Here is a 26,736-nt window from a genome sequence, read left to right on the forward strand (position 1 = left end):
CATATAAGAAACTTACCAAAGCATAGGATATTCTTTTCAAGGATATATCACCTATCTGGGACCTCCAGTACAATCTTTGCTTTTTTGGAGAATACATCACTTTTTTTTTTTTTTTTGTAAACTTGATATGCAAGGCCAGTTACACTGTACTTGGTGCTAGAGTCTTGCTCTTTGTCTCAGTCCTTTCTGTAGGCACGTTGTACACCACCATAATGGGTTGGTTCTAAATCACACATATTTATTCTTCATCTTTTCAGCCAGCTTCCTCCAGGGTCCAGGCTGCTTCTAGACAGCACCAGTTTCCAGTTCAGTAGGTCTGGGGTAAGGCCTGAGAATTTGCATTTCTAACAAGTACCCAAGTGATGCTGACCCAGGGACCACACTTCAAAAAACACTGATCTAGTTCAAATGACAATGGTCTGAGCTGATGCTCATAAGATGTGCTACTTCCCTGGTACTAGCTTGCATTCACTCGAGATCAACCATGGATACCTCTCCTCTCACCCTCTTGGGTACAAGTTTATGCTATTTGTCCTCAGATCTCGGCTTTAGGGATTTGTCTAAGCTGTTCTCTCTCAGCTCTATTGACTTCTCTCTCTCTCTCTCTCTCAGCTTTATCACTATGTCTTGCAGCAGAATTCAGAATTTTGAAAAAAGTTTTTTAAGATATGGTGTCATTTAGAAACATTTTCCTAATAGCAGCAACTGGATGGCATCCCTCTCAAGCAGAAAACAGGCTTACTTGACTGAAAGCTTGACTGAAAGCTCTTCAAGGACTGTGTCTTATCTTTTTATGCATAGGTTCTAGCAACAAGTGCCCAGGCACTGTTCTAAGGGGACCTGTTTGTACTAACACACTTAATCCGCATAGCACTCCCATAAATTCCTATTGTACAGATGAAGGAACCGGAGGTCAGGGAAGATGAATGACTTTTCTGAATTCACACAGCTTGAAGGAATGAGAGCCAGGATTTGGACTCAGGCCATAGGACACCAGAGTATGAGGCCTTCACCACCATGCTGTGCCATATAATACAGTGCTTAGGAAGTCTGTTCCGTGTTACGAAAGGCTGCATGTCCCTCCCGCTTCATAGAAGAAAATGAAGTCAACAAGGATGGTCAACTGCAACTCTCTCCCTTCCCTGGTTTATAGACTCGTGTCTATGTTTGCGTCTCCCCACTTCTTTCCTCCAGTCTCAGAGTTTTCTCTCTCTGCTCAAGGCCGGTCCTTCCTTATGTCCTGGACCCCACCTCTTCCCCCTTTTTCTGGACTTCCTTTATCAGTTATTCCTTTTAGGAACTTCGATTTCTCTTCTCCCCAGCCTCCCTCTCCTCATCCATAAACTTGCTTAGACATCTAAGAAAAGTCCCCCTGTGGGACCCAGAATTCATCTTTCTGGCCCCCATTCGAACATTACGACTTCCCATCTGAACTTCTTAAAAGAACAGTCCCCACCTCTTACCTCCTCTCCCATTCTGGTCTCAATAGACGACAGTCGGATTCCCACCCCATGGCCTCCCTCACCTGCTTCCAACAAGTTCACCGTTATGTTCCCAAACGCGACCTGTTTCTAGTACTTAGATACTGAAATTCCACAATGCATTTGATTGAAACTCTATTGATGTGGTTTCCTGGACTTGGTTCTGCCCTCAGCACTCTACTAATTCTCCAAGCCACTCTCCCAGTTTCAAATGACCACCTCTTAGAACAGAAAATCTTTGTATCTAGTATCTTATTTGTTTTGGTGTCTAGAGAGGAGGGGCAAGTATACCCATGTTTCCTTGCACAGTTCTTTCTGTATGAATTATCTATGTATCTGTATTCTCATTAGATTCTCAGCTATCTGAAGGCAAAAATTGTTCTGTCCAACCTTATATTCTCAGCTCCTAATACAACCTGCCACCCACCATAGACTTACAACAAGTATTTGTTGAGCAAATTACCCTTTAAAACCTTTGCTTCACAGAGGTCCAAGCAGTCTTCTGTAGATGTTTCCAAATCTTTCTGTGTAAAACACTGTAGACTGTTCTAGATGTTCAGAGAAGGGACCTGTCATTTTGGGCTGGCTAAGACTTTGTGAAGGGGATCGAACTTAAGCCAGAATTCGTTTCAAGTCCAGAGGTGGGAACAGGGAGGGAAGAATACCAATGCTTGACTCGGCAGGCAGCAACTGGAGTGCCTTTGTTGAAGCATCAAGTTTGTGTACGGAAAATGTAGAAGACAAGCTTAAAATGCTGGGTAGGAAATGCACATGTGGAGGATCTGAAGGCTAAGCTGAAGAGTCCCTACTTTATTCTATGGCGAGGTAGGAGTCTCTACTGAACCGGGTGCTCAGTGATCTTAAATAAACCTTATGGCAGAAAGCCTGCTGGATTGTAGCCAGGACACATGAGATGTGAGCAGACCAGTGGGACACTCAGATGAACAAAATGAGAGCCTAATGCAGGCTGGTAGCACCAAAAACTACAATACGGTACTTGACAAATTTCATCAAATATGTATTTGTGTGTTTGTGTGTGTGAATATGTACAGTTTAACATCTTTGAAACTGAAATACATTTTATGGTTAATCGCATGTCTTAATTGGCAGCGTCTCTTCTTTCCTAACAACATGTAAAATAATGGTGTATCTTAAAGTTGATAGTGTCCGAGATTCAATGAATATGGTATCTGGATGTGAATAAGAAATAAAGAATTCAAAGGCAAAGTTTTAAACTTGGGTGACCGGATGACTGGAAGGACGGGTATTCGTTTCCTTGACCCCCGGAGAGGAGTCTAACCAGATCTTCCATTTGAGCAACGCCGCATAGACAATACTGCGGCTCACCTACTATTAATCAGTTGCCCATCGGAACTAATTAATAATTAAGAATAGGAGGAAGTACTTCTTAATGACAACTTTAATAAGAACATGGGTTTGACCCTCAAGAAACATTCGTAACTTAAAGGAAGGGTGAGTTGCCTTTGAGAGGAGTACATGATGCTTAGGGATGGATGGCAAGAAGTTTCTGGATCCAGCTGATGCTCAAATACATCAAGGCAACTGCTAACCTTAGTCATTTGAACAATCGGTACTTCTTCAAATACTGGTTCACTTCTTCCTTGGGGTAGGGACGGAGCGCAATGCAAGTGGCGATATTCTCCGGCTGTTCTAGCCACAGCATGTGGTCAACGTTCTTCTGTTGTAGGGTCTCAGCCAGGTCCTTCAGGGTGCGCTCATCGGCGGCCTACAAGGAGCAGAGCACAGAACACAGACTGAATGGCCCTTTGAGGAAGTGTCGGGAGGCAATGAAAAAAAAGTGTGGGGGCTGGGGGGGGGTTCCTCCTGACTCAAAGTGGAGAAATAGGTTTTCTCAATGAAAGAGCTGGAGAGCGAGTCTCCAGAAGCAAGAGCTTCACTGCCCCATTTGCTGTTCACTCTCTGAAGGACCTTAGATAAGTGGTTTGGGGGGTCAGAGAGGGAGAGGTATAATCTGTTTCTAAAATGGAAACGATTTTTCTCTTCCCTCCTGAGATACTGTATGCATTGACTGTAATTATGCTCTACTTCTCTTATGGATGGTGTCCATCCAGCTATCCCTAATCCTTCAGCCAGCTTTGACCTTAAGAGTTGTAGGAAAGGGGGTGCCTGGGTGGCTCAGTGGGGTAAAGCCTCTGCCTTCGGCTCAGGTCATGATCCCAGAGTCCTGGGATCGAGCCCCGCATCGGGCTCTCTGCCCCGCAGGGAGTCTGCTTTCCTCTCTCTCTGCTTGCCTCTCTGCCTACTTGTGATCTCTCTGTCAAATAAATAAGTAAAATCTTAAAAAAAAAAAAATGAGTTGTAGGAAAGGAGTTCTAACACACACCGCCTCCATCTCCGTCCTCCCCCGCTTTCCCACCTGACCAAACCTGAAGGGCTTTCCTTCTGCTGGGACAGATGCCCGCTGGGTGGCTCAACAGGCAAATCTCTCACATCCTCTCCCACTGTGTCTCATCATCCTTATCACTGTGCTGGCTCCCATTAGCAGGAAGTATTAGAGCTAGCTCTCAGAAAATAATGATAATTAGTGTGCTATTTAGAATAAGGTATTTTTTCCCCCTTCTTTTTTGCCTAGAAAAGCAGAAGCCAGTAAGGTAACTAGAGATATGTGTCATTGAAATAGAGGAAATTGAGATTGTCACTCTTTACCTAGAGTCCTCTGGGCACAGCCACGCTGAAGAACTCATGGACTTCCCCTCCCTCCTTCAGCACCAGACGTTAGCACAGGACAGTGAGAGTAAGCCCAAACTCTTGCTCTGCCCCTTACTGACTGTGTTCTGTACATGTGTATATTTTAAGCAGGCTCCACACCCAGTATGGAGCCCAATTCGGCCGAAGTCACAACCCCAAGATCAAGACCTGAGCTGAGATCAACAGTCAGACCCTTAACCAGCCAAGCTACCCAAGTGTCCCAGTAATTGTGTGATCTTTGATGAGTTACGTGACTTAGCAGGGACTTTCTTTGTAGTGATGACTCAAAGAAATTAGGCTCAGACTAGTGCTTGGCACATAGCAGGCACCCAAGAAATGGAATTAGCCTTGGCATGGTCTTGTATTTTATTGGTCTTTATGGCTGCAGCAGCACTTTAATTTACTCAGGGGTGATTCCTTGGTCCCTTTCTTGGGTATGGCTATTAGTTAGGAATCATCAGACGTCTTTCAGACTTAGGGGAGGTCACCTAATCTCTGTGGGTTTCAGATCTCTCATCTGAGAAATGGGGTGAATAATATATTATCTGCCTAAAAGTGAGGGGGAGGGGGTTGTCTGAACCACATAATTTCTTGAGCTGCTTCCTACAAAAGGAGTCTGAATAAAAAGCTATCTGCTAGGGTGCCTGGGTAGCTCAGTTGGTTAAACAACTGCTTTTAGCTCAGGTCATGATCCTGGAGCTCACGGATCAAGTCCAGCATCAGGCTCCCTGCTCAGCAGGGAGTCTGCTTCTCCCTCTGACCTCTCCCCTCTCATGCCCTCTCTCTCTCTCAAGTAAATAAATAAAATCTTAAAGCAAAGAAACAAACAAAAAGCTATCGGCTGGGACACCACGGTGTCAGTCAGTTAAACGTCTGCATTTAGCTCAGGTCATGATCCCAGGTCCTCAGACTGAATCCTGCATCAGGCTCCCTGCTCAGCGAGGAGCCTGCTTCGATCTCTTCCTGCTGCTCCCCCTGCTTGTGCTCTCTCTCTGACAAATAAGTGAATAATATCTTTTTAAAAAAATTTTTTTCGTTTATTTATTTGACAGAGAGCACAAGTAGGCAGAGAGGCAGGCAGAGAGAGAGAGAGGAAGAAGCAGGCTCCCTGCTAAGCAGAGAGCCTGATGTGGGGCTCAATCCCAGGACCCTGGGATCATGACCTGAGCTGAAGGCAGAGGCTTTAACCCACTGAGCCACCCAGGTGCCCCTATGAATAATATCTTTTTTTAAAAATCTGTTTCATTTCTGTCTACTCGGATTCTCAAGACATTTCCCCATAGAAATTACTGCCTGATATTTTACTACCCAACAGAAGTTTTTCTCTTGACAGATAAATCGGTTTGTGCCAGCTAGCCATAAAGTATTACTGCACCTCAGGGTTCTAGTTTGTTTAAAATAAATTTTACAATGTAAAGTAAAAGATGTGCTTCACATCGAAAACTAAAAAGAATAGAGAAGCATTAGAAACAAACCAAAATCCTACCACTAGCTTAATATTCGGATGTACTTCCTTAGTTTTTCTTTTCAAAATCTGGATCATTTTGTATAGAATACAGTTCAGTTAGCATCCCATAATGAGCACTCTTCCATGCCAACTAAATATGCTCCAAAACCACGATACGCTAGCTTTATTATAGCACATTTTATGGGCATAAAATGAACCAATCACTAGTTTTGAAAATTTGGTAATTTCCACATTTTTTACTATTACAAAGTGCTCCTATTTATATTCTTGTAGTATACAGTGCGCCTCGGCGCATCTGATTATCTTCCCGTGATACATTTCCAGCAGCAGCAGAACTGACAAAGGGTAAAAGTGAGGGTAAGATCTGTTTGGCTATCTGCAAAAAGAACCTTACCTCTGTCTTCACCGGTGGTGTCTGGTATGTATGTACGTACGTACGTACGTATGTATGTATTTTAAAGATTTTATTTATTTGACAGACAGATCACAGGTACGCAGAGAGGCAGGTGGGGAGGGCGGGGGAAGCAGGCTCCCTGCTGAGCTGAGAACCCGATGGGGGGCTCGATCCCACGACCCTGAGATCATGACCTGAGCGGAAGGCAGCAGCTTTAACCCACTGAGCCACCCAGGCAGGCGCCCTGTGTCTGGTATTTATGATGCTAGGTTCAACTTACATTAAGTACACATTAACTTTCAAATAATTAGGCGTCATATCCCGGTAATGCTTCAGATTCACTTTACTTGCAATAGGAACTCCGTGTCCTTGTCCCTTCCGAATCGGTTTTTCCGGGAGGGAGCGTGACAGTACCTTCGGGAGATGCAATAAAAGGCTGGCCCAGTGCACAGGTAGAAGGGCAGGGCCCGTTTCCACCGGCCTCCACCCTCACTGGCACCTCCTAAGACATCCGTGGGTGAGGGCGGAGGGGTGCGGGAAGCATTAATAAGTGGACCGAAGTCCACTCTTTACACAGACCCGCTCCAGCCTTGGGAAGACGCCCGGGGAAACAGCTGAAGCCCCCGAACCATTTCCAACACTTAGACGTAAACGACCCCTCCCAACTATCGCCGCACCCGCGCTACGAAGTTAAGCCTCAGCCTCAACACCACACCCACTTCCGCTCTCGACGGCCTCGATGCCCCTCCCCCTCCGCCGGATGCCTCACCTCGAGGACCACCTTGCGCATGCGCCCCAGGTCCTGGAGGTATGCGGCCGTGTGGGGATGGTCGCGGTGAATGTGCAAGGCCGCGGTGGCTGCGTGACAGGCCTGCGCTACCAGTGCGCCCGCCGGCCAGGAGAATGGGGCCTGCGATAGATCCTTTCGTAACACCAAGTATTGGACTAGGATCTGCGGCTCTGGGCCAGAGGACGCCATCTTCCTGGCCCACCGAAAGGCCGGCCCTGCTCCCCGGTGCATGCCGGGATGAGGGAGGGGCCCTGAGGGCAGCCATGTTTTTGTACGGCGGCGGCGCAAAGCACCCTGGGTCCGACTGGTTTGATTTTTTGAAGGCGTGGACGGCGGGAACTGCTCGTCCTCGTCCTGCCTAAGCGAGAGGAGCGGAGGTAAGAGTAAACGTAAGACCTGGTGACGGACGGGACCGTGACTAGGGTGGAAGGGTGAACGGCTTCTTAAAACGGCGTGTTCTGGAGCAGGTAGGTGTCCGGAGGCCGACGGTGCGTTCCTGAGTTGTGCGCGTCCTGCCGTGAATAGGTGTGACTTTCTTGCCTTTTTTTCTTTTACCAGCAAGGAAATCTGGGTGTCTGTTACCGCTTGCCTGCCCAGCTTCACAGGGGCGCCTGTGGAAATCTGAGGAGATGGAGTGGGCGAATGACGGCAAGTCCAAAGGAGGTATTCACAGGGTCGCGTCCCCTCCCCTTCACAGGGTCGCCTCCCCTCCCCACCACGGCTGCCAAGACGACCCCTAGGTTAAAGGAGCCCTTTCCTCCTCTGACGGGCGTGACCTGGCCTGTTTCGGAGCATTAGGGTGAAAGGAACAGACAGGAGACTGAAAGGGACATAAGATCATTCCTGGCACAAGGAAAATCACTTAAAACGTTTCTAGGCTCTTTTTTAGGCCCTTTCTAAACCGATAGGGTAGAGTTCACCATGTGCTCAGTGTTTATATTCAGAGTTACAGTTCTAGCCAGCGAGGCCTCTTTCCAGGATTTTTTGGGGTCATCTATGCATTATGCCTGTGGAAGGGTCGATGCCAGGCAGTGACTTTGGTGTTGGTTAGGCCTAGGTTTGAGTCCGGGCTCTGCCCTGAGAAATACTGTGGCCTTAGGCAAGTTATTTTACCTTTCTCTGCCTTAATTTCTTCATCTGGAAAGGGAAGGCAAAGGATAGCCTTACGGTGGTGGTTGTAGAGATTAGAGAAGGACTTCATTCTCTTCATGCTTTCAGTCTTTACATGGTTTGCAAGTGAGGCCTCTAGCACAAGACTCTTTAGAGGTAGGAAATGTTCAGCAGGCGGTTCGTTGTTGGACTTGATTGGCATTTTGAAACTGTGACCTCTCCTGTGTTGGTCTTTAAGCTCTTGGGAACTGAGATTTGCCTCTGAATTTCTGTCCAACCACGAACTTGTTTTCCTTTCCGATACCCAGTGGTACTGGTAGGCAGTTCCCTCTCGTGTGTGTCTTTATAGTCCTGTGTGAGTAATACTTTTCGGAGCTTTAAAGTACTTCATTTAAGTCTCTGGATGTCTAAATCCAAAGAGTTATGCATTAGCGCTTTGGGAAAACATGCATAAAAGACAATTTAAAAAATCATTCTACATTTTAAGAAAAGGTTCTGAGAAAGTCTGAATTTGGTGACCTCGTTTTCCCGTGGTCCTTATTATCATGGGTAAGTGAGATGAGTTATATTCAGAAAATGCTCTCTTTGGACAGTGTCCTGGTCAGGGACTGCTTGTACATTAGTGCTGAGCTATGAGGTGGCTTGTCATTGATTTCTCTTGTCACCTTCTCTGGTTTTATAAATTGTGGCTAATGTCCAACATTTTAGCTGACCCAAATTCTGAAAAGAGTCACCCTTTGTTCCCCCTGAAATGCTTCCTGTTGCCAGAGTTAGAGATCCCTGGCTTCTTGTGAAATGGCCTTTTTTCTTTCCTCAGGTGTTTTAGCTCACTTGGAAAGACTAGAGATTCAAGTGAATAGATCCCGTAAAAACTCAGAAGATCTGCAGAGAGCACAGGCCGTTGAAGGCGCTCTTAGGACCAAGATTCATAAACTGAGATGTCTACGAGATGAACTGAGAGCTGAAGCAAAGCAGCGTCAAGCCAGAGTGAGTGCAAGGGTAACGTTAGCAGGTTTTCCGAGAGTGTAAAGAGCAGGCAGGATCTGGGAATTAGCAGATTTGTATACTGGGTTTCACCTGTGATCTTCCTGGATTGATTTCAGCCCTCGACCTCTCAAGTGATCAGCCCTGTAGAGTCAGCTAATATCAGTATGAACCAGTAATTGTCAGACACCACTGACAGGCCAGGCAGGTTCTTTGAATTGTTTCTTAGCCCGCATTCAGACGCACGGGTCTTACCTCAATCTCAGCCTGACTTGAGTCATTGGCACTTTTGTCATTAGCGCCATCTTTCCCTTACCCACACTTGAAACGACACAGTGAACTTCAGTTCTTCCCTCTTTTCAGTTTTCTCTCAAGCCCAGAGTCAGCATGACCTGTCAGATTTTCCTTTAGATTGTCTTTGTCCTTCAATTATTATCCACATGTTGTAAAATGTTTACTAGGTGATTTGGGTGCCAGGATTATTGCAGTAGTCTGCTAGTTATTTCTCTTTCTGTACCTCTGCTGCTCTAATAACTCCTGCACAGGCAAGAAAATGCTTCATAAAACACCACATCATTGGACTTTATATAAATGTAAAAAGTGTAAACTCTTTCTTGTCCGACTTTTTTTTTTTTTTCCCCTGACTGCTCTGTGAGACTGATCCAAACTGCTGCATATAGTGGTCATTCTTTTTTGTTGCTGTATAGTAATTTCATTTTATGACTAGTCCACAACTTATTTACTAAATTGTATTGTTGGTGACATTTGGGTTATTTGGGTTGTTTCACTTTGGGGCTGTGAAACATTCTTGTTTCTGTCTTTTGATGGAAATATATACTTTTCTATTGGGTATATACCTTGTAGAGTTGCTGGGTCACAGGGTATGTATACTGTCTTTAGTAAATACTGCAGAACAGTTTCTGAAGTGATTATACCAATTTTACATTCCCAGCAGCAGGGTATGAGATTTCCATTGTTGTGCATCTTTACCAGAACTTGATATTGTCAGTTTAAAAAATCCGTCTCTCTGGTGGGAGTGTCCTAGAATCTCGTTCGCCTCATAACTAATGCTGTTAAGGGCTTGTATTGGAAATTTGAAAGTCTTCTGTTGTGAAATGTGCTTTTCAAGGCTTGCACAGAAATTTTATTGCATTGTCTATCTCTTACTGCATTGTAGAATCTTTACTTATTTTTAATATGAATTCTTTGTTTGGGATATTTATTACGAATTTTCTCTTGGCCTGTGGCTTACCTTTTCACTCCCTAATGGTGTCTTGTGATGAAAAGAAAGTCTTCATTTCAGTGAAGTTTGATTTAGGAATCTAACTTTTGACTTACTGCTTTTGTTTTCTTTTAATAAATCTTTGCCTAACTTAAGATGATGAAGCTATTCTGTGGTATTTTCTAAACGCTCTATTATACTTTGTACTTTCAGAATTACAGTTCATCTGGAATTGATTTTTGTGTATGGTATGCAATAGAAGGCATATTTTTTTAGTTTTCCATATGAATATCCACTGCATCCAGTATCACTTTCTGAAGTCCACTCTTTCCCCATTGTATTGTAATGGATCTTTGGTCCCTCGCGGGCCTGTTTCTGACTTCTGTTCCATTGGTCTGTTTGTGCTAGTACCAGAGGTTCATTTACTGTATATATGTCCTATATGATATACATCTGTCATATATGTCCTCTTTTTCAGAATTATCTTGGGCTATTCTTGGCCCCTTGAATTTTTCATAAATTCAGGAATCAGCCATCAGTTTCCAAAAACAAACCTATACATTTGATTTGGGATTGCATTGAATCTGTACACCAGTTTGGAGAGAACTGAAATATTTTCAGTATTGCATCTTCCAGCCAGTGTATATGATCTTTCTCTCCATTTATTTAGTTCTTCAATCTCTCAGCAATGTGTGTAGTTTTATGTGTAGAGGTCTTAAATCAGTCATTATATTTATCTTTGGGTATTTGATTTTTCCTGTTGTTACCATATAAGGCAGGGGTCAGCAGACTTTTCCTGTGTGAGGCCAGATCGTCAGTATATGAAGCTTTGTGAACCAGACGGTCTCTAGGGCAGCTACTTAGCTCTGCTGTTGTATTGTGAAGTGGCGCAAACAGTGTGTAATTTAATGGGTGTGAAACCTTATCTACAAAAATAAGTGTCCAATTAGGTCTGACCCACAAGCCACATTTTGATGACCTCTGATATATGGATTGTTTTTTAGAAATTTGATTTTCAAATTGTGTAGAAATATATTTGATTTTTGTATACTGACTTTATATTTCACAACTTTGCTAAATCTACATTCTATTTCTCTCTCTATTCTTTGGGGATTTCTACATTTGGAATCATGTCATATGCAAACGATCACAGTTTTACTGCTTGCCAATCCTTGTAACTTGTTTTTCTTGCCTTATTCTGTTAGCTGAGATCTTCACTATATTGTTGAGTAGAAATAGTCTTAGGGTTAACATGTTCCCTCTAAATTTTGTATACTCTGATCAGATTAAGGAAATCCTCTTGTATGGCTAGTTTGCTAGAGTTTTAATTGTGATCAGGTATTGAGGTTTTTAAAATGTTTTTACTGCATATATTAAAGTTGTCATGTTTTTCTTCTTTTATTAATGTGGTGCTACATATTGGTTGGTGTTTGATAATGGCTTACTTTTTTGGAATAAACCTAATTTGGCTTGATGTGTTATCCTTTCTATATAATGCTGAATTTTATTTGCTGATATTTGCTAATTGGACTTTTACATCTCAATTCATGAGATTGTCTTATGATTTTTTTTTTTAATGTCCTTGTCAGGTGTTGGCAGCACATTTAACCTGGTCTCAGAATGCAAATTTTGAGATGTTTTCCCTTTTTTTCCTCAATTTGATCGTAGAGTTTATATAAAATAGTGTGGTTTTTTCCTTAAATTTTTATAAAGAATTACCTAGGAAAGCCCCTCAGGCCTCCCCTGTGGGAAGGTTTTAAATTTCTAATTTGGGGAATCCTGGGTGGCTCAGCCAGTTAAGCATCTGCCTTCAGCTCAGGTCATGATCCCAGGATCCTGGGATCGAGCCCCACATTGGGCTCTCTCCTGAGAGGGGAACCTGCTTCTCTCCCTCTGCCTGCTGTTCCCCTTGCTTGTGCCTGCTCTTGCCCTCTCCATCTTTCTGTCAAATAATAAAATCATCTGTTTCAATTTCTTTGATTAATATAAAGGTTTTATATTTCCTATTTCCTCTTGGGTCATCTTTGATAAGTCGCATTTCTCAGGGAATTTGTCCATTTCATCTAAACTCACTTTTATAAAGTTGTTTGAACCTTCTCAAACAACTTACCAGCTTGTGAGTAGGATTAGTCAGTAATATGGTCTCATTTTTTATTCTGGTAATTTTTGTTTTTATTATTGGTAATTTGTGTTCACTGTTCTACTCTTTTTCTCTTCTGGATCGCTCTTAAGTTTTATCAATTTTGTATTAGTTTTATTAATTTTGGTGTTATTAATTTTCTCTGTTGGTACATGTGTATTGCATTTGTGTTTGTATTTTCATTGATATCGTCTCATCATTCTATCATTCTTGTTGGATTTAAGTTGCTTTTTAGCTTCCTGAGATGAATACTTAATTTTTTTTTAAGTCTTTCTTTTCCCCTTTTTGTATGTGAGGTTATAAATTTCCCACTAAACAGTGTCTTAGTCAATATGGGCTCTTGTAACAAAAATACCGTGATTTGGGTGGCTTACAGCAACACTTAGGTCTCACAGTTCTAGAGGCTGGGAAGTCCAAGACTGTGGACCCGGCAGATTCAATGTCCATCTAGTGAGGACCTGTTTCCCAATTGATGGTACTGTTCTCATGTAGCCTCACATGGTAGAAGCGGCAAGCTAGCCCTCTGGACACTAGTTACAAGGGCACTAATCCCATTCGTGAGGGCTCTAACACTGTGACCTAATCACCAGCAACGAATGAATTCTGAGGGATACTCACATTCAGTCCATAGCACATGGCTTTAACTATATCCCTCAAGTTGTGGTATGTCATGTTTTCATTGCTTTGCTCACCCTATACTCATCCTAGACTTCCCTCACATCCTTGTCTTATTCCTCTCACAATACTCTCCAGTCCCACCAAAGCCTTAATTTGTTCTTCAGGCAAGCACAGTTTCTACTTCTGTAACCCACAAGGTTCTTCCTCTGTTGTGAATTCATAGCATTACCTGGTCACTGTAGCATTTCTTGAGATATTACATAATAATTTTAAAAACTCTGCATTTGGGGTGCCTGGGTAGCTAAGTGGGTTAAAGCCTCTGCCTTCGGCTCGGGTCATGATCCCAGGGTCCTGGGATCGAGCCCCGCATCGGGCTCTCTGCTCAGCAGGGAGCCTGCTTCCCTTCCTCTCTCTCTGGCCGCCTCTCTGCCTACCTGTGATCTCTGTCTGTCAAATAAATAAATTAAGTCTTTAAAAACAAAAAACAAACTCCGCATTTAGCTTTCTTTCTACTTGTGTCAGGGTAAGAACTCTGTGCTATGCCCCTACCCAGTTTGATTTACTACATATTTTGCAGATTAAAGCATCTGCTGCCAATGTAGAACCTGACCAAACCCTGGAAATCAGTGAGCAAGAAGTTGCGGAAAGAAGACGAGAAAATGTGAAAGCCATCCTGCGGGCGTATCGTTTCACAGGTATAATTTATTTTCTGACCTGCTTCAGTCCGAATCTCTTGTTTTTAGTGAGTTGGTTTGCTAGATACATTATTGATCCTGGACTTATTTCATGAGCTTGCCTTCCTCAACATAACATACAAAGCTGGCATACTCTCTGTAGGCATCTTGACCTAGAAAATTGGCCTCTTTTTGCAGAAGATTGGTTCGTGGCCAGCTTAGAGGATTCATTTTAGCTATTCAGTGTGTATCAGAACTGGTACTAGAACTGCCTTTGCTACTGGCTGCCTTAATGCCACTGGTCAAATAGTTCGAACCCATTAAGTCTCTGTTTCCCCATTAAAATGGGGATTTATCTTGCCCATTATCTGTGGCATAGAGGATTGTGGAAGGAACTGGACTATTGTACATTAATTGACACTCAGAGAAAAAGAAGAGGTAAAATGAAAATTTCGAAATCTCTTCTTCCATAATTTGATATTAAGATGTTTGATCTTTTCCACCATTTTCTCTGGTTTTAGCAGCTCAAACTTAAAATGAGCCAGAGTGAACAGAAAGTGTCTATGATGTTCCTTCAATACAGTTTGAGCTCATACTGTATGTACACGGCAGTGCTGAAGCGAAGGGGTGCGCAGCTGAAGAAGACACTCCCTGTGCTGCTGTCTGTTGAGAGGCTTCTCTTGTTTTCTGCAGGGCTCAGTGGGAAGCTGACCAGCCGAGGGTTCTGTGTCTGCATCAGCACTGCTTTTGAGGGAAATCTGCTGGATTCCTATTTCGTCGACCTTGTCATACAGAAGCCACTTCGGATACATCACCATTCCATTCCGGTCTTCATTCCCCTCGAGGAGATCTCTGCAAAATACTTACAGACTAATATTCAGCACTTCCTGTTCTGTCTTTGTGAATACCTAAATGCTTACGCTGGGAGGAAGTACCAGGCAGATCGACTTCAGGTATTTGTCTGGGGTTTTGGGGTTTTTATTTATTTATTTATTTATTTTTTTAAAGATTGATTTATTTGACAGAGATCACAAGTAGGCAGAGAGGCAGGCAGAGAGAGGGGGGGAAGCAGGCTCCCCGCTGAAGAGAGCCCGATGGGGGACTCGATCCCAGGACCCTGGGATCATGACCTAAGCTGAAGGCAGAGGCTTAACTCACTGAGCCACCCAGGTGCCCCTGTTTATTTGTCTTTTTTTAAAGATTTTATCTATTTGACGGGGAAAGAAAGAAAGTATAAGCAGGGGCACTGGCAGAGGGAGAGAGAGAAGCAGACTGTCCACTGAGCAGGAAGCTGGATGTGGGGCTTGATCCCAGGATGCTGGGATCATGACCTGAGCTGAAGGCAGACACTTTACTCACTGAGCCACCCAGGTGCCCCTGTCTGGGATCTTATATTTTATGAGCTCAGAATAGGCTTAAAAAGGGGAAAGAAAGGGGGGAAGGCGAACAAGTTTTCTTTCGTATTCTAAAATGCTTTTTAATTCTGAGCCTGAAATTTGACCATTATCCTTATGGTGCATGTTTCTTATTTATATACAAGCTGTTTTCCACCTTCTTCCCCTCTTGAAATGGTGGATGCTGTTGAAGCATGGATACTGGTTAAGGGATTATTTATACTCCCTGATGGTGGTCCTCAGGCTTGAATACTTGACCCTGTCTTCCCATCACAGAGTAGTACAGTCACAGCTCGTTTTCTGGTATTTCTCTTCATTGTGCTTTGCAGATAATTGCATTTTTCTACAGATCGAAGGTTTGTGGCAACTGCGTGTGTTAAGCCTATTGGTGCCATTTGTCCAACAGTATTTTCTCACTTTGTGTCTCTGTCACATTTTGCTAATTCTCACAGCATTACCAAATTTTTCATTATTTGTTATGGCGATCTGATCATTGATTACAACTCATTAAAAGTTCAAATGAGGGTTAGCCTTTTTTTAGCAATAAAGTATTTTTTAATTAAAGTATTTTTTAACTAAAATGTATACACTAGTTTTTTTGACATAATGTTATTACATACTTAATAGACTACAGTGTAGTATAAACATAATTGTCCTAGGAAACCAAAAAATTCCAGGTTATTGCGGTGGTTGGGAAATCAACCCACAGTATCTCCAGCGTATGTCCGTGTAGTTTCTGTGCTTTCACTTCAGCAGGGGTTTATCGAATCTGCCTTGTGCCGGGTGCCTTGCCGAAGCTTGGGTATAGATGCGGAGCGGGATAATACATAGGGGGTACTGTCCATCTTTGTCTAAACTCTGGCCTTTTTGGGGGATGTAATGGAACTAGGGTTGGGCTAAAACAAATTTCTTTACATAGATGGAAAATGAATGCAGATAAGGAATATGGGAATTTTGTCAGCTTCGTGTCCTGTTCTCCCCGCCCCGGCTTGCCTGCATTCCGAGTGCCTCCGACGCTCTCGGGTTTCGGGTAGACGGATACGAGAAGGCGGACACAGAGCCTCTCCGCCGGCCGCACAAAGGCCGTGTATCTCCCTCGTGCCCTGGGCGTTTATTCAGTGCTTCCTGCCGCCCTTTCTAGGATGCTGCCAACTCTTGGTTATCTTATAAGTCTTTATCATTAGTCCTTTTCACAGGCTTCTTTCTGCCCTTTATTTCTCTGAAATTTGATTCACGGGCCGTATTTTTGTAGACATGTTTGAAGTGTCACAGCCACCCACTGCCTTTGGAACTGTCACCATCCCGTATTGTGTCTGTTTTGACCCCCACCCTCCTCAGAGTGACTTTGCAGCCTTCCTGGCCGGGCCCTTGCGGAGAAACTCGCTGTGCAACTTGCTCTCCTTCACTTACAAAGTGGAGCCGCAGGGTCAGTCGGTCCCATTTTGTGCCAGACTGCGGTATAAGGACCTCACGACAACCCTGCCAACTGACGTCACCGTTACGTACCAAGGTGAGAGGAAGGACGCCTTGGCAAAGAAATGATGACGTGCTCTGTGGGGTTCAGGTGGAATGAAACGGGGTAAAATGGTGGACTCTCTCCCGGAGCCCCAGTCTTCTGTTACTCTAGACATTTACTCAGTACAATACAAAGACTATTTTCCTTTTTTCTACCATTTTTCCTCTCCTCTTTGTAATTATGTAAACATAATTACCCTAGTTCCCACCTCCTCTGCCCCGTCGGACTCGGCCAGTGTTCCTTCAGTTCATGTGCGTCGTCATTGGAGACCCCTCTCGAGAGACAGCTAATGAGGCCGAGTCATGGGGTCACTCGCCGAGCGCGCCAGTAGACTCGTTTCACTAGGCAGCCAATTAGACAAATAAGTATACACTTAGCTCTCTAGAGACCCTTCGGTGTATGGGAATTCTGGAGCACTGGCTGAGAGAGATTGTGTAACTGTTTTGGTTAAATGAACCAGAGTAATGTGACATGGGACATAATGTAAAAAAGGATCAAGTATTTTTAGGAAGTTGGAAAGTTTCAAAGCTGCCACACATTTTACACTATAGGTTTTAGACTTCTGGGCAGAGTCTGTTTGGGGCTTAAAATGTCATTGGTCCAATAAAGGGCAGTTTCAGTTCCAGACCGAAAAAAAAGGGTTACATGGGTCCAGAACATCAGCGATCTGGGTTCTTTCCTCATTTAGTCGCACTAAATGAGGTCGATATAATCTGTTCTAGGAACGGACGCATTATCCCCCTCGTGGGAAGAACAGCGAGCATCCCATGAAAATCTGTTTTTTTCGAAGCCCCTACATCAAGTGTTTACTTCATTTGCAAGAAAAGGAGAAAAGTTGGATATGAGCCTGGTCTCCTAGAATATTTTCATTGGGAACATGTCAAAAAGTGAGTAAAATAATACTGTGCACAGTCCCCAGGCTAGGTCCTGTGAACTGAAAACTGTTGAAAGGTTCAGACCCCCTGCCTGGGGACCATCCTTGCAGTGAGAGCAATCGCGCAGCCCATCAGGGTGGTCGGGGCGGTTCGGACAGTTTTGGTGTCGATCTGATCGTGTTTTAGCTGAAAACCAGAGGATGTGATGGGGCAGTTGAAGGCGTGTTGTCAAAGAGGGAGTAAGTACCTTTTAACTAGAGAGTATTCCTAGCTTTTTTGAGAGCTTTAAGTAATTCTGTTTCATTTTCTTGAGACTTTTGAAAAGAAAGTTCTTAGAGCGAACACTCCAGGTTCCTGATATGACAGGAATCACATGGCTAAGAAAAGAGTGATCTTTAGTTTGAAGCCCTGTGTTCTAGGCTACTGTTTTATAAAGAATACGTGTTAAGTACCATGGATAATCAGGGCTGTATGTAGCTAATACTTTGTTTCTAAACATGTTAGTAGAGAGTTGAGTGTATTAAGTCAGCTATAAACAGCGTGATCCGAAGTCTGCTCTTACTCCGTGCTTGTCAGGGGCCGCAGACCCTCCCCTCCTCGCTCTCCTGCAGGCTCTTGGCCACAGCTGCACAGTTGCCTCCCCCCGTCTCCTGATCTCAGTTACAAGGATCATTTCTCCTTACGTTATAACCCCGGCCTCAGCCTTGCTGACATGTTTTGTTCCTTATGGGAATATGTAGAGGGACGGTGCCCGGATGTGAAAGCCTGCGTCTGGCAGGGTCCAGCTGTTGAGAGCCTGTCCGCACGTTGCCCAGGCACAAGTAGGTGTCCTTACTCCCCGTCCTGCCCTGGGCCCACAGCCGCATCCTGCCCTAACACGGTCACTTCCTAGACCAGGTGACCAGGAAGCAACCCTGCGCGTGTGGGCGCCCGTGGGGCGGGTCGAGTCGGCTGGGACCACCATGTGGAAGAAAGGGGCTTGAGCAGGATCAGCCGTCTTAGTTCAGGCTCTTGCCTTCCAGGCACCTGGTAAGGATGCGCGGTGTGAGTCAGCAAAGTACTACACAGAATTTTCACAATGATCACATTCAAGTTGAATAAAGCTTTTAATAAAACAGTCTTGTTCTTTATCAATACCTGTAAATTCTCTTTTTTAAAGCAGTAGCAAAGGCGACTGACTGTAGCAAGAGCTCAAGAGGCAAGGCAATATCGGAAAGTGGTTTTTTTTTTAAACAGAAAGTTAAAAATATAAATGTAGAAGATCTGTTTATATATTTTTCTCTCAGAAATAAATTCCCTTTCCCTCCCTCCCACCAGGTAAAAGGAAATATTGCACTTTCTGCTGTCATGACTAAGGTGGCAGGGGTTCCGGAAGAACCTTTCAAGATTATCAGGAACATAGCATGAGGGCCAGTTCACCTAACCCGGACCAGATTGAGACGAGCAGGTCTCCAACTTGAAAGACTGCTTCCAGGTGAGCACTGGGGAGCAGAACACTTGCCTGCTCGGCCATCCTGTCCCACCACGTCCTCGTCTGAAGCACAGCTTTCCCGTCTGTGCTCCGAGCCCAGAAGCAAAGGCAGCTTTGTTCCACCTCGGACACGTTTCCTGCTCACAGTGGCCATGGCCTCTCTGGGGGAAGGAGGGCTGGTCAGACCCAGGGCTCTGGAAGATTCTGTTCCAGTACTAAGCCTAAGACCCCTACTCTCTGAGGAAGCTACAGGCACACTGAGGAAGAGTATGGCCACCCTCAGAGCTCACGTATCCATGAACAAATGAAGGCTTGAGGAGATTTTTAAACCTAAAGTCTATGTGAGTGTGCACTTCAACAGTTTGGGAATGTCGGGACTTGGTCATGTGTCCTTTCCCAAGGCCTTTCTCTGATTCCAAAAAATAGATTCTTCCTTCCCATCTGGACTGTGGTGAAACTGGAGGCGGTTCAGGAGTTATCCACCACCTGGTGGGGCAGGGTGACCGAGGAGCCGTTAGGGAAGGCAGCTGGCTTATCACGCCCCTTCAGGAAAAAAGTTAGCAGCTCCCCCTTCCCCTTCACAAAGATGGGCCCTCGCCTCACAAAGCGGAAGCCGTACTCTCGAAGGATGGCTTGTGTTTCTTCCACCACCTGTAGAGGGAGAACATTGTGTGAGCTCAGACCGGGGCTGCCCAGAGGTATCCACATGGGGCCTGCGGGTCCCGATGAGTCTGCCTGTAGTGCTCTTTTCCAGATGTCTTCGGCCAGGCCCCTTATTCTGCGCATGAGGGGGCCAGGGTAGTTTGCCTGGGGCCTCTCTCACAGCAATAGCGCTCGCTGACCCAAAGGACAGCCCTAGGTTGTCTCTGGCAGCATCGCTCCCTGTTCTTTTGTCGGCACTCTCTGCCAGACCCAGCTGGCATGATTCGGGGTGGCTTCAGGGGGAAGTTGGTGGTGGTGCAAGAGATTAGAAAGTTCATACCAAAAGGATAGGGTTACCAAGAGCTTAAGCCTAAATTTTGCAAAGGGGAGTGAAGTATTTCCCACCCTTGCCTGTGACCTTCCAGAGCTACCCCCTTGATACCCCGGGCCAACGGACAGGCAGGAGCACATGGCAACACACGCTAGTCCGATGTTGTTCCCGGCTCCTGCGTCTGCGCACACGCTCTGCTCCGCTGCAGGCCTCACCTGAATGTTGCCCATGACCCCCGTGGACTCCATCCTGCTGGCCACATTGACCGTATTGCCCCAGATGTCATAGTGTGGTTTCCGGGCTCCAATGACCCCAGCCAGGACCCCTCCTTTGTTCATGCCTGGTGGAGGGATAGAAAACTGAGCGCAGCCGCGAGCCATGATTTATCCCACTCGCTATCCCATCTCAGAAGCCACCAGCTCCTCTCCCGGAGAATTCACCACCTGATCCCAGCCACAAGGCTCCCAAGCCTGTGAACAGAGTCCTCAGGAAGCTCGTCTCTAAGCCGCCAGAGGGCAGATATGTCTCCCGTCTGTCCTGTCCTGTCCTGACCACCATGCTAACTCATGCAGCACAGAAGCTGCCAGTTTCAACGCGTATCTGTCACTGCAGGGGTCCTGTGAGCTCAGCCAGGAGTGAGAATCCCACCCCCACCTCTTCACAGAGGGGACAGCAGGGGACATGAACTCTTAAGACGCTGGACTGAGGCAGCAGAGCTCTCCACAGGCATGCAGGATTGCCCTGGGGGGCCAGAGTAGGCAGCCTGACCGCAGCCACGCTCCGAAGGCAGGCTCATCACCGTGAGGTATGGCCATGTTGCCAGATGTGCCGTCTGATCATCTGAGATCCCTAAGGTCCCAGAGCTGTGCAAGTGCGACCCTCCCCAACCTAAACGCCTCCAAGGCTAAGTCTCTGGCCCTTCCTGCCCAGGATGTGCTGAAGCCCTTGCCTCGGAGCATGGCAAGGAGCGCACAGGCCCGAGAACCCTTACCGATGCGCAGCATGAAGTTGTTGAAGGACTGGTTGTTGATGTTTGTGAGTGTGTCCTTCATGGCCAGAGCGAAGTCTGCCAGGTCAGCCAGGTGCTGCCAGCGCTCCTTGTCTGACTTCTCCTCCTGGGCGGGGGAGCAGTGGCGAGAGCATGAGGAGCCGGAATGGACACCTTCCTCCCTTCGCGGCATTCTGGAGGCGAATTCCTACACCTCCCACAAATGAGGCCGTGACCTCTACCTTGGCTCGTCACTGACAGTTCCCCTGGATCCCTTAGGGTCCCGAGGGTCCCCAGGTGGGGTGGGGCCAATCCTGGCCAGCTACGTTGCTTCCCATCTGCTATGTGGCCGATCAGGAGTCCTACCTCATCGCCTTGCCTGGGCTCATGTCTGGGGTAGTCCTCATTTTGATTTCTTAACTAGATTCTAAGCCCTTGAAGGTCATGACCCATCTTGGGTTTCTTTAGCCTCATCCATAAAATGGAGATGGTAGTAGTACTTGTATAGGACAGTTGAAAAACAAAATAGGATGATAACAGTTTAAGAACAGCTCTTGGGCCCTGGGCCCCCACAGCTCATTTCCTCTCGTAAACAGCTAGCTCTGCAAGTCCGACAAGACAAAAGAACAGGCTGATGCAGGCCAGTGAGCTCTAAAGACCCCTTTTCTATCAGAACTGCTCCCCCAACCTGGATGTTTTCATTGTCACGTAATTGCGTGGATGGTTGCTTACTCCCCAGCTCTTTAGAAAGTTTAGAGCATATGGGCGCCTGGGTGGCTCAGTGGGTTAAGCCGCTGCCTTCGGCTCAGGTCATGATCTCGGGGTCCTGGGATCAAGTCCCGCATCTCTCTCTCTCTCTCTCTCTCTCTCTCTCTGCCTGCCTCTCCATCTACTTGTGATTTCTCTCTGTCAAAATAAATACATAAAATCTTTAAAAAAAAAAAAAAAAAGAAAGAAAGAAAGAAAGTTTAGAGCGTAAAGGGAGCATGGCCACGGTTAGAGCAGTTCTGCCTGGCCTAAGCTGGGCACCAGTTGCAGGGGTGGAGGGGGGCTGTGTAGCCTACTCTTTCTCTGCCCGTTAAACTGGGCTGGTAAAGGGACCCCAGGGTCCTGGGATCGAGTGCCGCCATTGGGCTCCTTGCTCGGCAGGGAGCCTGCTTCTTTCTCCACCTCTGCCTGCCTCTCTGCCTGGTTGTGCACTTGCTCTCTCTCTCCCTCTCTGACAAATAAAAAAAAACTTAAAAAAAAAAAAAAACTGTGCCAATAAACCTAATTTTAAGTTTGCCTTACGTGCTGGTGTGTGTGTGACCCACTGAGCCAGCAGTGCTCGCTCACGTCAGCTACCCTGGTGACTCCTTGCTTCGCATGCGAGCCGTGGACTGCCGCGCTCCTGCCTCAGGAGACAGCGCCCCATCCCCTCCAGCCATGGGGGGGCGCTTAGCTACCTTGTTGGAGCTGGCAAAGCCGTTGGTGTTGACATCTGGGGTGACTCCTGAAGCTGCCATGTAGGTGCTGCCGATGGTTTTGATCTTGGTGATGACCCGGAATTTGGGGTTGTCCAGCAGCTGAGGCCAGTAGTAAAGAGGAGAGAAAGGTCACCAGAGTCCGAGGAGATAAACGAGTCAACTAAGTGACAGATATGCCTGTGTACAGCAGCCCCACAGGACTCCACCAAAGCTCTTCTGCCACTTATCGGTCACATGATGTTAGTCAGACTTGCCGACGGAGACTCCATTTCTGTCACCTTAACATGCGACAAAACTGCCAGGCCCCTAGGGTGCTTGAACCTACCTGGAAAAGTAATTTCCTCGGCAACACAAGTCACCCAGTAGACAGTTACGGAATCTCAATCAGGTCTGGAGCAGAGGGTGCCTCAGAATCTTATTTGGGCCAGTGCTTCCGCTGTGATCGTGTAGGTAACCCCCCCCCCCGCCGCTCCTGCCTGCCCCACGCAGACCCGCCAGGCCGCAGAAGCTCCTGCGCTCCCGGGAGAGGCGCACACGGGAAGATCGAGCCGCTGGCGTAGCTGCAGCTTCTCCGACTGCTGCGGCCCGGCCTGCGCTAGAACCCGGAACGGGCTGGCACAGGGCGAGGGAGGGGCAGGAGGGGCACTCACGGAATCAAAGTCTGAGATGATCTCGTTGAGGAAGCGCAGACACTCGATGCCGCCGTTGTTGATGCTCTCCTCCGTGTAGAAGTCGGCGAAGTTGGGCAGGGAGGCGAACATGACTCCGATCTCGTCGTAGGACTGGCTGTACAGCTCCTAAGGAGGCAGGGCCTGGTGGGGTCGGTGCCCAGGAATGAATCCCTCCCACCCCCAGGACGGTGGACTCCGCTTTCTGGATGGACTGCAGCTTGTAAGGATGTGGCCCATCGCGACTTCGAATGAATTTCCCTGGGCCCTGTAAGAGCCCTGGCTGTGAGGAGGAGGGTGGATGGAGTCGGGAAATGAGGCATCAGAACCCTCGTGTGAGGAGATGACCCCTGGCAGAGGGTGGGGCCTTCCAGGGACATGTGGCCGCGGAAAACGTCCCAGAAGCCTGTGCACTGCCGGCCTCGCGTCCGCCGCCGACAGCCAGGTGGAGACACACAGCGTCCTGGCTGCCTGCGACCGTGTGAGGCCACCCCTCACCTCATCTCTCTTCTTGGACCCCAGGAAATGGCGGGCCACGTGCTCAGGCAGCATGTTGGTGACCAAGGCCTCATTCCAGCGCCGCATCTCGTAGACACGTTCTTTCTGGTCGTGGACCTCAATCTTCCACAAGAACAGTGTCCTTGCCAGTTTTTCCACCTGTGGACAGACGCGGGCAAGGTGTGTGCTTCAGCTGGCCATTTGATGGAAAGGTGAAGAGCAGAACTCGGAGGGGTTCCACGGGGGAAACACCCGCAGGAAGACGGCCAAGTGGCCAAGGAAAGATGACACAGAGAGAAGCACCGACACCTCAGTGGGGTTCCCGGCCTCGCCGTGGTTGTGTAGAGCTCCAAGAGCCTTCTGGGTATGTGGGGGCCTAGCTCTGGGACCTCATTCTAGCTATGGGTCTGTCTAGGAGGCTGGTGGCAGCAGTGGGGACCTCCTAGCCTTGGGGTGGAGCCCCGACTTCCAGCGGGCCCCATCAGCCAACAAGTGGCTAGGGAAGGCTGTACTTCCCCTGGCAAACCACTGGGGGGCACGTGGGCTTTCGGGGAGCTACTCCACACACCCCCACCCAGGTCTGCTTGCTTTTTTTCTTCTTCCTTTTAAGCAAACAAAACTTCAGCTTCTTTCCCTTTCTCTTCTGGCTCCATGGTGTCTTAGTGACCCCCAGAGCCAGGGTGGGTGAAAACCCACGGGCCCTGACCTAGGAAACAGATTTTCTCTCAGCTTTCAGTCTCTGTGCTCTGCTTCAGCATCCCGGAGGCGGTCAGGAGGAAGAGGCAAAGACTCTTGTATTACAGGCAGGAAACCGAAAAATGGAGGGGGTGAAGGCTCAGGCAGGCCCACATGTCAGGCTGCGCAAGGGAAGCAGCATTCCCGAGGAGCTCGGGTTCTTGGATCCTGAGCTTCTCAGGAGGCCCCACCGGGTTGTGTGCAAGGGGGGGGGGGGGGGGGGGGGGCGGGCGCGGGGGGGGGGGGGGGGGGGGGGGGGGGGGCGTGCCGGCACTCACGTGGCGCGAGAAGTAGTAGAAGCTCAGCATCATGATGAAGATCATCACGGTCATGGAGTACTTAGAGGGCACCAGGGGCAGCCTGTGGGCCAGAGAAGAGCTTGATTCCCTCCAATGGGACTGGGCCCTTCCTGTCACCCTGGGCCAGAAACTTCTCCCAGCTCCTTAGGCACCTTCACAGCAAGTCCAGACTCCCACACGTCAATCTTTCTTCAACCACTGGGCTCCTAACAGGCAGCCGAGCCCTGGCCCCTCCCAGAATCCACCTCAGGGCTCCCCAGGTATTAAGAAAACACCATAGGTGCAACCATGGAAGTCTCTGGAGAAAGGAGAGCCTGGCGTTGCAGTGATGAGACGAGGGTACATACGAGGGTATGATTCTTTTTTTAATAATTTCACATTTCTGGATGGAGCTACCCTTTGCATTACTATACAGTAGTCTGTTGTATGAATGTATCACAGCTTGTGGAGCCATTTGCTGTTGATGTGGTTTGGGTTCTCATCTGCTTTGTGTATTCCTGTGTATGTGCAGCTATGATGAACGACGGGGCTGGACGATTGTGCGCACATCCTGGAGTGGTGAGGTGCGCACGGATTTCTGTGATGTTCGTAGGGCTCGGTGGGAATGCTGCGTCGTAGGACTATTTGCAACTTTACTAAATAACTCCAAATTGTTTTCTAAAATGGTTGTACCGGTTTATACTCCCATCAGGAGTACGTCACTGTTGTACTTGATAGTACCAGACTTCTCCGTCCTTGCCCAGCTGATAGGTGCGTAGTGGTCTTTTGTTGTGGTCCTAATGTTCACATCCGTGATTACGTGAATGCCTTTCATTTATTAGTAGCCATTTAGATTTCTTTTAGGAAGGGCCTATTCTGTTCTTCTGCCCTAATTCTCTTACATAATCTGTTTTTTTTTTTTAATTTGAAGGTCTAATCAAGTCACTGAATCAAAATGTTAAGAGCTAGAAGGGACCTTGGAGAGCTTCTAGTCCAATATCCTCTTTAAGATGTAAAATAGACTAAAAAACTGGCCTGCCTGTGGCCCCAGAGACAGCCGTGCAGCAGGGAGCAAAGCTACATCCTCGAACCTTCTAGACTGGGTGCAGTCTTCCTTCCTCCTCCTCTGCTGTCCATCCCACTGGCTCCCACTCTCCTCACCTCAACCCAGCCCTGTCCCGCCCGCTAAAGCACAGTGCTGCTGCTCCCCTGCTTCGCTCTGGCCCCGGAGTGTCCAGACCAGTGTCCTTCTGGCCCCGGAGTGTCCAGACCAGCGTCCTTCTGGCCCTGGAGTGTCCAGACCAGTGTCCTTCTGCCTCTCTCCAACCCTCCTCTAATGAAAATCCCACACTGTGTGCCTCTGAAGGGGTGAGATCATGGCCTTCTCTTGTCTCTAGAAGAGAGGGCGACTAAGTCCCGACCAAGAAGAGGAAAGCCGCTGCCCTTACCTGCCAGTGCTGTTGAGCCCAGGGGTGGAAAGTCCCTGCATCTTCTCTAAGGCGACCACGGGAAAGCTGCGGGACAGAATGTAGCGCCCTTAGTTCCTCCCTGGGGACAAGTGGCTGACATCCAACAGCCAAACACGGAGGGAGCCAGGATCGTCTGCTCATCAAGAATGAAAGGATCTACCCCAGGGTCACAGCCCACTAGTCGCGAACCCCGACTCCCGTATCATCCTCCGATGAGCCCCAGGCCTGGGACCTCGAAGTGGGGACTTGGGGTGGAGGAAGGAGATGATACAGATCCCCAGACAGGCTTCATCTTACTCGTGTTCCTGAAAGCGCTTGCGGTCGTATTCATCAAAGATGGGGCGCCAGGCGTAGATGTTGATGACGGCCACGGCCCCCGTGACGAGCAGCATGAGTGTGAGCTTCACCATGTGGCTGACCTGCACCAGCATGATGGTGGCGATGAGGGACAGCACAGCGACATAGTTGTAATACTTGGGGTTCTCCACGCAGCCGTCCTCCACGTCCAGCCCTGCAGTGCTGTTGTTGGGCCCGGTGTAGTACTGGAGACAGCTGAGCTGGAGGCCAGGACCCGGGGGCAGGAGGACACGGAGCGCAAGGGGACAGCAGACACCGGTCAGAGGCGGCTGGGTCGTGGCCACCACGTCCCACAGCTCCCTCAGAAACACTGACAGACGGGATAGCTACCAAGGAACAATGCAAGTTAGTAGTTCTCACTAAGAACTGAACCGTATCTTGCTGGATGTTTATGAAAATCGTCGAGTATCTGTAGTGTCGCCACCTTTACAGAAAGC

The 26,736-nt window shown here is 47.4% G+C and overlaps 3 protein-coding genes across 5 annotated transcripts in view; 1 reads left to right on the top strand and 2 right to left on the bottom strand.

Moving 5' to 3' along the window:
* Window positions 1–2,883: 2,883 nt before the first annotated feature.
* PTRHD1 (peptidyl-tRNA hydrolase domain containing 1) lies at window positions 2,884–7,215 on the bottom strand. Its single transcript, XM_059405252.1, has 2 exons — window positions 6,843–7,215; window positions 2,884–3,228 (listed from the first exon to the last, which is right to left on the bottom strand). Exons 1-2 carry the CDS (start codon window positions 7,092–7,094, stop codon window positions 3,058–3,060), a joined length of 423 nt encoding a protein of 140 aa, XP_059261235.1. The 5' UTR covers window positions 7,095–7,215; the 3' UTR covers window positions 2,884–3,057.
* On the top strand, window positions 7,152–19,058 carry CENPO (centromere protein O). 2 transcript variants are annotated; one of them, XM_059405250.1, is made up of 8 exons: window positions 7,152–7,240; window positions 7,422–7,526; window positions 8,791–8,960; window positions 13,515–13,632; window positions 14,305–14,564; window positions 16,344–16,515; window positions 17,244–17,408; window positions 18,714–19,058. In XM_059405250.1, exons 2-7 carry the CDS (start codon window positions 7,493–7,495, stop codon window positions 17,378–17,380), a joined length of 891 nt encoding a protein of 296 aa, XP_059261233.1. In that variant the 5' UTR covers window positions 7,152–7,240; window positions 7,422–7,492; the 3' UTR covers window positions 17,381–17,408; window positions 18,714–19,058. The 2 variants fall into 2 exon arrangements, with proteins under 2 accessions (XP_059261233.1, XP_059261234.1); XM_059405251.1 differs by having other exon boundaries at window positions 7,240–7,330.
* An 87-nt stretch (window positions 19,059–19,145) lies between these two features.
* The window catches only part of ADCY3 (adenylate cyclase 3), a 77,396-nt gene continuing 69,805 nt past the window's right edge, over window positions 19,146–26,736 (bottom strand). Inside the window, exons 14-22 of one of the 2 annotated variants that reach the window (XM_059405248.1) lie at window positions 26,240–26,499; window positions 25,922–25,987; window positions 24,474–24,555; window positions 23,461–23,619; window positions 22,945–23,091; window positions 22,274–22,393; window positions 20,832–20,955; window positions 20,056–20,180; window positions 19,146–19,518 (exon numbers count right to left, since the gene is read on the bottom strand). In XM_059405248.1, the coding sequence (XP_059261231.1) occupies window positions 19,336–19,518; window positions 20,056–20,180; window positions 20,832–20,955; window positions 22,274–22,393; window positions 22,945–23,091; window positions 23,461–23,619; window positions 24,474–24,555; window positions 25,922–25,987; window positions 26,240–26,499 (1,266 nt within the window). In that variant the 3' untranslated portion in view covers window positions 19,146–19,335. The other variant, XM_059405247.1, reaches the window with a different exon arrangement.

This window comes from Mustela nigripes, chromosome 7, assembly GCF_022355385.1.
Source record: "Mustela nigripes isolate SB6536 chromosome 7, MUSNIG.SB6536, whole genome shotgun sequence".
In the NCBI taxonomy this organism is placed as follows: Eukaryota; Metazoa; Chordata; class Mammalia; order Carnivora; family Mustelidae; genus Mustela; species Mustela nigripes.